The 10,750-nt window shown below is 39.1% G+C and overlaps 1 protein-coding gene across 2 annotated transcripts; it reads right to left on the bottom strand.

Moving 5' to 3' along the window:
• Positions 1 to 1,252: 1,252 nt before the first annotated feature.
• map2k7 (mitogen-activated protein kinase kinase 7) lies at positions 1,253 to 10,557 on the bottom strand. Of its 2 annotated transcripts, XM_077718129.1 has the most exons (12): positions 10,406 to 10,556; positions 9,132 to 9,179; positions 6,509 to 6,647; positions 5,964 to 6,030; positions 5,779 to 5,892; positions 5,577 to 5,696; positions 5,256 to 5,363; positions 4,763 to 4,942; positions 4,535 to 4,615; positions 4,266 to 4,408; positions 4,150 to 4,195; positions 1,253 to 3,881 (listed from the first exon to the last, which is right to left on the bottom strand). In XM_077718129.1, exons 1-12 carry the CDS (start codon positions 10,527 to 10,529, stop codon positions 3,735 to 3,737), a joined length of 1,317 nt encoding a protein of 438 aa, XP_077574255.1. In that variant the 5' UTR covers positions 10,530 to 10,556; the 3' UTR covers positions 1,253 to 3,734. The 2 variants fall into 2 exon arrangements, with proteins under 2 accessions (XP_077574255.1, XP_077574256.1); XM_077718130.1 differs by lacking the exon at positions 9,132 to 9,179 and having other exon boundaries at positions 10,406 to 10,557.
• Positions 10,558 to 10,750: the final 193 nt, after the last annotated feature.

The following is a 10,750-nucleotide window of genomic DNA, read 5'->3' as shown; positions in this document are numbered from 1 at the left end:
TGGACATCATTTTTCCTCAGAAACTACATCATGTGAAAAGATAATTCTTTGTTTTTACACGCGTCAGGGTCCAATTAGCCTAAATATCAAAGAGAAAATAAAGAGTTGCAATTTATGAGGTTTACTTAAAAATGGGGCATTTCTGTGGGAGCAAAGCGTATTGAATCTTAATTTCCCTGCTGTATATGGCCTGTAGTGTTGGTTCTTCACCCCTGCTTGACAGCATTGTTATATATGTAGTCCCTCCCCCCGAAAAGAAAGAATCAAGAAACAAGCTAAGAAAATCCGTCCCTCCCAGTACAATCCATAAATAAGTATCAGCTAACTGAAACTGGTTGTGTCACACTAAACGACGGTGGGAGTCTTTATAACGTACCGCTCAGACCAAGCCCACACAATTTTGCACGACTGCATAGTGACAATGATATTTGGTTTACTTACAGATGGGATTTCAAACAAACAAATACATACATGGGGTAAGAGGGGGGAGTTAATTGGGGGAGAAAAATCCGCTGCTAGACGCCAAGGCACAGCTCAGGTAGGCGCTAGCAGATAGCTTCACTGTTTCTATACACAGCCTGCAAACTAATATACACATCAAGCCTGGGTGGGACCGCTTTAAATATTTGGTGTCTCTACAGCAGAGGTGGGGGGCTTTTTTAAAAATTTTAACCTCCATTCGTCCAAAGTTCTCCACAAGCCATACTAAATCAGATGGGTCAATACCGGGCCCACACCCCTGTTTTCTACAATCCAAGTGGCATATAGAGCATGTCGGTACACATCTTATAAACAAAAGAACGTTAAACAGTGGGAGACTGGATACACGTGAGGAATTCCAATGGGAGTGAGATTGGGGTCTGGGGGGGTGTGTGTGTGTGTGTGTGGGGGGGGGGGGGGCGCGACACAGATTCAGTGTTAACTATGAATGGATTCCATAGCACCTGAATGTGTACAGGTGAACATTGTGGATGTAAACTGTGGCTTTAAAGTCAAGACAAAGTTTCCACAAAGCTAAAGCAGACTTATGGCCGGGCAGACCAAAATGACACCCTAGTTCAAGCGGATTGGACGTCTATCTAGTAGGGTTCTATATGGTATGGAATGAGTGAAACAAGCAGTGCATTCTCAAAGTGGTTAAATATAGATTTTGTTACATTTCTTATTTCAAAATATCCTTCATTGCTCATAGGTTGCTGTTGATGAAGATCATTTGAGTAAATATAAAATGCTGTTTTGGAATGGTGGCAATAAATCAAATTTATGAATTGGTTATAGCAGATGTTGTAAAATATAATTCATTCCAGTTTTAGTCTATTGTTTTTTTTGGTAAATGTTAATCTAGCTAAATTATTTAATAGATTATTCCATTGGACTTTGTTTCTCTGTCAAGCTTTTACTTTGTTTTTAGGGGATTACAGCACAAATGGGGTGGGGGTTTACAATGAATATTTATTTTAGTTCAACATTTATTTTAAACTGTATTCAGGGTGTTGTCCCCCGCCTATGGCCCGAAGTCTGCTGAGATGGGTTCCAGCACCCCCGGCGACCAAAGTGGAGATGAGATGAGAAAAATGTCTGGTTTCACAGTTAATGTTCAATGTCTACCAATAAAATATAAGTGACTGGAATATTAAAGGTGCATGCTGCTGTATCTGATGAAAAAATCGGGATGGGCAGGTTAGGCTTTTTCAGTTGACATGATAATTCACATTCACATTTCGGAATGAATAGTCACCCGAATCGGGCGTCACTCAGAGCTCCATTAATTACCCATTCATTTTTGGACTGCTCGGCCTCTGTCGTAAGTCAGCGTGCGCCAGTCTCCCTCTGTACATTTAGCCTTTCAAAAACGGAGATTTCATATATATCATAGCCGATAGCAATCAATAACAACAGTATTACATTAGTAATGTATTTGTTGGGTTGTGGACAACCTTTGGTGTGGAGTTGTCAAACTTTCAGTGGATGGGCATGACCTCCTAAAGCATCTGGACAGACAGACAGATAACCCGCCTATGGTGTAATGACTTTGATTAGTTGTACGAATTACGTGAAGTGTGAAGGGGTTAAATTGTGTCACGTGTTAGTGCTTTTCTGGTCGGTATTTGGTAAAAAAACACGTGCGGACTTTGCATTGGAGTTCACGTATTTGGCAAAAGTATTTGGAACTTTGGGGAAAAAAACGTGACGGCAGCGTCTAAAGCAATCAACACAATTAAATAATAAAAATAGTAGCAGCATAAAATAAATAGTTTCGACGGAACACAAATGTTCAACTAGCTATGAAAGCTTTGTACAACGGTGGCTGTCACTTTTCACTCTTGGCACATACTAAACTTTACTTTGTCTCAAACTTTACCTAGACTTTCTTCATGACCTTTCTTATCTTTCCACACATCTTTACTGCCATCTTCACCTATCACGTCTCACACTTTCCCTTTTTGACACTTAGCTTTGACCTCGCTCATTCAGTACCACTCATTGCGTGTCTCTGTCAGTGATTTGCTTTGGTGCCTAGTCAGTCAAGTCTTTCCTATACTAACCTAACAATCCTCAACAACCTAATTGCAGAAAATTAACATTCAAGTTTATGCTCTTTAAGCTAAACTAGTTTTTGAATAGTCTTGATAAAACCCCTTTTTGAGGAATCACATTAAAGTCAGTTACATATTATTGTCAAACTGATTTAAAAGTTAGATGAAAGCTAATTTTAAAAAATCAAAATTAAACAAAATTCTTAAACTATTACTAAATATTAGCATTTGTTACAATGCATGATATAAATGATGGCTAAGGCAATATTTACCTGTGAAATTAAATAGTTTTGAATGTAATATCTAACGGCAATCATTAAATTATGTCATGAGTGTTCTATTTTCTTTTTTTAAACTCAGCTATATAGTTTTGCATTCATAAGATAATGGGTACTTACAACACTATGTAAAGTTATGAGTTGATAGTTTTATCATATGAACTGTAATATTTGCCTAATCACTAGTAGTGTGTCCCTTTTTAGATACAATAGTGTTAAATGTGTGAAGTGTTAAAAATTATCTGCGTGTGTTACAGGTACATGTCGATAAATTAAAAAAATGTAGAAAAGTTAATATATTATATAATCATTATTAATTTAGAAGTTCATACTTCAGTATATAACTCAAAAAGTGAGACTTGGATTGCTATTAACTCTCACATCATTAAATTATTATTAAATTCATCTAGATTGAGTTATAGTATTCTAATACCACAAATCTAAACATATACAAATTTAAAATGATTAATTCATTTGCTGCCATTGACTGCGACAAATGTCCTGTCAATGGGAGCACATTACGTGAAAAAAAATCTTAATTAGATGGCTCGTGACAATATATTCATATCTGAATATAGTTAACAGATGTGGACGCGACAGTGGCATTTATGCCTAAACAGCTACAAAAAAGCGACAATATTATCGACTACTAATTGCGCACAAATCTCACAAACTAACTACAGCGCACACCCGTTTTCCATGTCTGCCTGTCCAGATAGACCATGCTATCCATCCATCATTTCCTTCCTTCATCATATTTGCCACCCCTCCAAAATAAATCTGTCGTTATCATCATCCCGCTCTTCGAGGGCTTCTCTGGTGCACAGAGTCTAAGGCTGGGCTTAGCTTCTTTCGGCTGAGGCGTGACTACATTTGAGAAGACGGCTGAGCTATTGGCGGTCGAGGGACTCCCTGCGGGCTACCTGCTAAAGAGTGAGGCGTGGAGCTGGTGCTGATGACTGTAACACTGACTGCTACGAGGCGACTCGGTGCGATCCATCACTGCTTGGAACCAACCAGCCACGTCCACCTCAAGCACCTCGTAACGTCGGATGAAGCGATGTTCCTGGAACAAAGGGATGCAAAGAAGATTGCTCAGGCTGGATTTAAAACAATTTAGGTACAGAGTGGCACTTAGATTCATTGACCACGACCATGCTTGTAACTCAAAACAGGTTTTTTTTTTTTCAAATGTGAATGACAATCTAGCATTTGACGGGTTACGTAATTTATAACATGCTTATTTAATCTATGCTTATTTAACGTTATTATCTAACGTGCATTTGCAGATAACTAATGTGCATCAGCTTTTTGTTAATACTTTGATGACTTACCAGTAATTGGTGGTATTTTGGCCTTTTTCTGTGATCCTTAGTTAGGCTGTGGAGAGGAAAAGGAGTTCCTGTGAATATTCTAGTATAATAGTGTTGATTATATGTGTTTAGCTTACCAATCTTTGACGAAGGACTGGAAATCAAGGGAGAATCCCATGCTGAGTGGCAGCAGAGGGGGATCTTCCTGCAGTACTTTGGTCAGAACCTCAAAGTCTGTATTGCAGTTCTTGTAGGGAAACTGTCCTGTGGCCAGCTCCACCTAGTTCACCCCAGGTGACAGTGACAGTCATCAGTGCAAGCAAAGACAACCTCACAATTGATATAGGTCTTAATACACATTACAATTATTATTTTTTTAAATTATATCTGTAAAGAAGAATCTTACCAGAGAGATGCCAAGGCTCCACACATCGGCTCGGATATCGTAGTCAGGTTTGGTGGGATCGGGAGGGTCTATTCTCTCAGGCTGTAGGGATCAAAACATAATAATGAAACAAATCTAAATGATTTTTAAGATATTTTATGTTACTTAATCAAATATTCATGACACCTTGTCTATGTGATATCTTTAAGAAATATTTATATCTGTTTTTGATGATTTGTTGTCACTCACCGCCATGTACGCCGCACAGCCAGCGCTGCGAGTCCTTGCTTTAGAGTCAACAAGGCGTCCACTGATACCAAAGTCGCATAGTTTGATCTGACCTTTTGCATCCAGTAGAATGTTGGAGGGTTTGACATCTCGGTGGATGACACCGTGTTTTTCTTTCAGATAGAGTAAGGCTTTCACTATCTAGAGGCAGAACACAGTGAGAATTAAAGCCCAGCATTTAAACAAGCAAAGCCTTTTCATTAATATTACAATTACAAATAATAAAATACTTCTTAACATATTTTTGCTAATTATGTATTTCTTTCGTTTTTTTATCATTCATAACTAACTAAAAGCTGTTTATGATACTTTTTGTGACCAAATATTTCTGCCTAGTTCATGTGGGAAAACTGATCTCCACAAAACGTATCTCTCATTGATAGTTATGTTTGTAAACTGAGTTATTTAAGTCATTCAACTCATCATTGTTACCGGACTTCATTGATTCACTTACTGCAACAGTCATCTTTCCTAAGATTTGTTCTGGGATGGGACCTTGGACTCTCTTCTTCAGCTTCTCAGCACATGTCCCCATCAGTTCCATGGCAATAAATACATCTGTCTGTAATATTGAGAGCATACAAAATGTTATCTAAATATTAATATGGCAGGGGACACCATAATGATATTTGTTTCAAACAAAAAAAATCCAAACTAAAACCAAAAACTAAACATTTCAAATCTAAAAACTGAATTCAAAGAAGTAAATTATATACTAAATACAACTAAACTTGAATAAAAAGAATCAGTTTTAAACAGTTTGGAGAATACCCACATTAGTAACTATGGCACCGTAGCATTGGATGATATAAGGGCAGTCGTGACTTTTCAGCACCACATCGAGGTCCATGAGGATCCGCTTGTTCTCATCCTTGTTTCCTGTCCGCCGCATTTGCTAAGGACATAGAAAGACACACAGATCTTAAAATTACACATTCATTACTAGACCAGCATAAAGGAAAATCAGAACAACTTACTTTGACAGCAATGACATGGCCAGTCTTCTGGAATCGCACTTTAAACACCTGCCCACACGTCCCGCTGCCAATCTCCCCCTCATTAAATAAATCTGTCACCTCAGCTGGATACCTCTGTCAAAGTTGTTACAAATGAACATTCCCGCTACTTACCGTTTTGTCAATTAGTTTCGTCAATAACTCACCTGTCCGTCAATTTTGAGATAACCCGTTTGTTTCATAATCTCTTGCAATTTCTGGTCAATTTCAGCACTGTGGGGACAAACACAAAAATACAGATACAATTTATTTTTCCCCTTTCATTCATGAATTATAAGGTGTTTTTGCTTCTTAAATATTTTCATTATAATAGAGGATAGGGGTTTCAAATCTGGGGCCGGTGGGTCAATATTGTGACACCCAATTGATAAATCAGTGTTGTCCACACACATTTCGCAATGGATAATACAAATAAAATAAATTCCTAGAACATTTGGTATAAAATGAAGTATTGCATGCAAAAAGGAATCATGTAAATAGTATTCAGCCGCTCTGTTAAAATGACAAAGAAAATATACATCAAACTAGTAAAAATATATTTCTGGGCAGCCAGTATGAGTTAAGCCATTGACGAATTTTAAACAGGTATACTGTAGTGACCATTAACCCCGAAAGCATTAATGAAAACAAGGTCAGAAGAGCATTGATGCATTGTGTGAGGTTATGAATATGAGTTTGTGTCCACGCATACTTCTCTAGGCTCTTCTGTAGGCCGTACTGTGGGGTGGGGAGGTTGAGTATGTTTCTAGGGCGGCAAGGGTGGTGCTGTGGTGAGCTTTCTGAAGATGATGAGCGGCTTCCAGCATCGTTGGCCAGGGGCAGCTGAAGGGCTGGTGCCGGGAGAGGGAACGATCAGTTAGGGGCACGCAGTAATAATTTTTTTTTCATACCAGAAGCGTGCTTGTCAAACAACATGGCGAAGCCTTCATTTATGACTGTGTGAAAACCATACCCAGCGAAATGATTACCGTATTTTATGAAACCGTGGCCAGGAGTTTCTCAAAAACCATGTGAGAGAAGACTTCCATTTGTCAGAACAACTGATTTTTCCCCCCGCCTACTGGGTACGCGGCCCAAAATATGGAAATTATATATTCCATATTTACTACTTATTATTAAGTATACATATACATATATACACACATCCTAGGGTTCCTCGGTTTACCTTGAAGTTTAACAAGTCATTAAAAAAATACTAGTAAATCTTTTAGTGCCATTCACACTTATAGCCATCAAATAATGTGGCTCTTCTCACCCTGCTGTGAATTTAAATTAGTTTGTTACTGTGAGAAAGCTAATCTATTTAAACTGGCAGTAAAGAGCATTAGTTAATTTGCTGCCAGTTCTTCCCAGTTAAATGGATTGAATGTAAATCGCCATCAATGGCACCCAATGAGTCAAGTTTGGTTCTCGCTTGAGCTCATATGACAGTGTCTAGATTGGTTGTATACACAAACTTGGGACATTTACCTATACTGAATTGATACATGTGATTCGTGTGCACAGAGAAATCTGGTATCTGAGGTGCCATAACGAGCATGTGGTAGTTATGTTGAGCTTCATAGAGCCTCAGACGTCACAAATAGATTGTTTTTCTTGCTATCATATTGTTGAGAAATGTGCAATTTATTGACACATCTCAAACATTTGAAAACATAATTGGTTCAATTAAGGAATATAGGCTGATTGCCTATTTTGGGTTATATTTTTGCATCTGACTTTTCTGTAGCCAGTGCAACTGGGTGTTATTGTATAGCAGTAAAACCAATAGCTTTGCTGGGAATGCTCGCCTCCATGCCCAAGAATGTCTCGGTTACTTGTATTCCAGAGCCTGTCGAGGGAAAACCACTTAGTGAGGAGGAAAAGGGTTAGTAAGATTGCATCGCCACAGTTTGGCCGGCTCCAGATTTGTGGACACACACGGGCACATGGAGCCAAAAGATGAAGAGGCAAACACAGGCATAAGGTTGCAGGTGCCGCCCCCTCCAGGTGGGGAGGAACATCGGCCATAGCACAGCTGGAAGTTAGTTAGTTGTTTGTCCAGTTACGGGAGAAAACAAACATGAGAGAAGACGACGAGTGTTCACCGCACTCCGGGGATGCTGGATTAGAGACTGTGTCAAAAACAAACAAACACTACCACCCGCCAAAAATATCTAAAATGCGACGTGCAAAAGCCACATGCACTGTGCGGTTGTCCGCCTCCGGGATAACTTGTGGTTAATCATTGGACAACCGCGTGGCACACACACGCACATGAAGACACAAACGCAACCCTGCCACTCGCTGACGCTCAGACAGGAAAGAGAAGAAATGGAAAGATGAAGGAAGGTGTGATTTGAGGGGGATGTGTCAAATATAAACAGAATACCTGTCAAGGAACTGCCTTGGCCTTTGAAAGGAGATGATTCATAAATCATAAAAGAAAAATATCTCCTACATGAGTTGCCAGTATAATAACGCACAATGTGTGCCTAAAATTCAATGTTGTACAAAGGAACCTCTTAAGTCATACCATGGTGACCCGATTGGTAACATGTTTGGGATGTAGTCCACCTATACCCAAAAGTCAACTAGGATGGTACCAATTAAAAATGGTAGGAAATGAATTTTTCCTTTGTGCATACAAGAATGGGGGAAATATGTAGTTCTAAAAGGTAATCTAACACACTGCAGGCAAGTATATAAGCCATTTACATTTGGTAAACAATTGTAGTCTACAGTACCCAAAATGTTATGCTCACATACAGTGTGTGGAGCCCAGGTCTAAATTATAATTATTAATTAATATTTATTCATTTTCTATGAAAAAATAATTATAACTTAATACAATGTTGATCAAAGCAATTTATAGTTTAAATGAATAAAAACAGAAATACACTAAAGGCCCCAATAACCCTCTAAAATTGCATTCAATTCCAACAATAGAAATCCTACTTATTGCTGCTACTCTTTCAGTGCCATTGACGGCACAAGACGTTCAATTTATTTTGATTGGGAGGTCTGGTAGTAAAAGCCTTCCATGAGTATAAAAAGTAAAGTAAATATTTGCCTGTGAGTCAGGACTTAAACCTAAATGTGAGTTGTGGTATAATTATGAGGCCTTTCCTGACAGGAATTAGACTGATAAAATAACAGGTTGAGTGAGGAAATTAGACCCGCTGAGATATGGTGATGAGACAATGTGAAAGAGAATAAAAAGGGAAATGGGTGGTAGGTAGGTAGGTAGATGATGGGGTTGGCCTTGTGAGAGGGTACAAGAGAGCTGGGAGGTTGTAGTGCTTTGGCAGATAGAGCGATGGATTGAATGATACCTGCACGTTGGGAAGGAGCTGGAGCAGGACTGAGCTGGATCACGATGACTAGACGGGGGAAAGAAAATACAACACACACACGCACATTACTGCACTGCAACTACTACGACATTACCACGTAGAAAGACACCCACAAATTGCTCTCTCATACTACACATACACTCTTATCTTTATATATATGTATAAAAATGAAGGAGGATCCTTCAATTGATGAATTGGACGTCTAGTGCAGTAAATTGCACAATAAAATGTGAATTTTACAGCCATTCCTCCTAGTTTAAATGAACAGCCCAGCTTCCAGAGCATCACTCCTCATGTGTTAAGAATGATGCATTTATGGATATAGCAATTTCAATCATCAATAGAACAGTTGTTTTTCTCTGAAAATTCTACTAGTATTTAAAAACAGCAACCATATATATACTACTAGACCATTTGGAGGATCCTTCAATTCATGAGGACAGCAAAAATTTGACACAATTAGACGTGTGCTTTAAAAGGAATCGCTCAGAAAGAGTAAATATTAATTTTAAGTCAGGAGAGCTTTGCAGTTTCACTTTATAATCATGGAAAAAAGGAAAACACTGATTGGCCGAAGGATCTAATGTTTAAAATGCAACCACTATCTTAAACAATCTTTTACGTTATATTAAGTTTTATCAACCAGGCCTATTTATGCAAAACTATGAGTTAGTTAAGTTGGATGCAATTATTTGTTTTATGAAAACGTGATGGTGCTTTAATTGATGAGCTACTATGTGTTAGCCACCGTCTTCTCAGGGTGAAATCTGGCAGTAAAATGAGATCTTGCAGCAGGGTAAATTACCATAAGACACGGTAAACAACGTCAAACCGACACACTGAGGGCAAGCTACGAATGACATACACAAAAGGCCACAAGATATAAGCATTTGGTGCTTTACAACGGGCCCCTCGCTGTCTCTTAGCACTTTAGCTTAGCATATTTGACAGCACATTAGCCCAATATATTCTGGAGGTGACTGATCGCTTCATACTCCTTGACAACGGGGCATAGGAAAACAACCTTAATAAAAACACATTTGGAATTGATCATAACATTTAACAAACACGTTACAGTGAAACAACAAAACGTCATGCCTACGTCGGTGTTTGTTTATTTAGCTAACTAACATAGCTGCTAAGGAGGAGCATAACAGCCGATCTCCTTCACTCCCACCCTCCGACTCTTTCGCTTTTTTCTCCCGACATAGTTTATCGCGACCCTTGGCGGACACATCCTGTTGGACACTCACTTGGTCTTGCGTGGGATCTATGGGGACTCACGTCGATCTTGAGGTCCATACTCCGCCGAGCCTCTTCATTTTCCTGCTTTAATTTCTCCTCGATTCGCGACAGCCTCTGTTCCAGCGACGACATCTTGAAAAATGGAGCTCCCCATGGAGCGGAGCTCAACAGTGCCTCATATGGGGGGGCTGGAGCAAGTGCAGGCAGGTCAGCAGGCAAACATGTTGACAACATTCAGGTAGAAAGACAACCACATATGGAAAGGTATGCAGGGAGGCGAAGATCAATGAAAGTTAGGTAGGTACATGTGACAGATGCAGAAATAAGTAGAAGGGCACATATCTCATCTCACT

This window comes from Stigmatopora nigra, chromosome 6 (assembly GCF_051989575.1).
Source record: "Stigmatopora nigra isolate UIUO_SnigA chromosome 6, RoL_Snig_1.1, whole genome shotgun sequence".
NCBI classification, from domain to species: domain Eukaryota; kingdom Metazoa; phylum Chordata; class Actinopteri; order Syngnathiformes; family Syngnathidae; genus Stigmatopora; species Stigmatopora nigra.
This window is presented reverse-complemented; position numbering and strand designations above follow the sequence as displayed.

Coding starts and splice junctions, on each gene's coding strand:
- map2k7 (XM_077718129.1), bottom strand. CDS start 10,529: ATGTCGTCGCTGGAACAGAGGCTGTCGCGAATCGAGGAGAAATTAAAG. Junction 5,893..5,963: donor ATCTCAAAATTGACGGACAG/GTGAGTTATTGA, acceptor CAACTTTGACAG/AGGTATCCAGCTGAGGTGAC. Junction 3,882..4,149: donor CAAAATACCACCAATTACTG/GTAAGTCATCAA, acceptor CCTTTGTTCCAG/GAACATCGCTTCATCCGACG.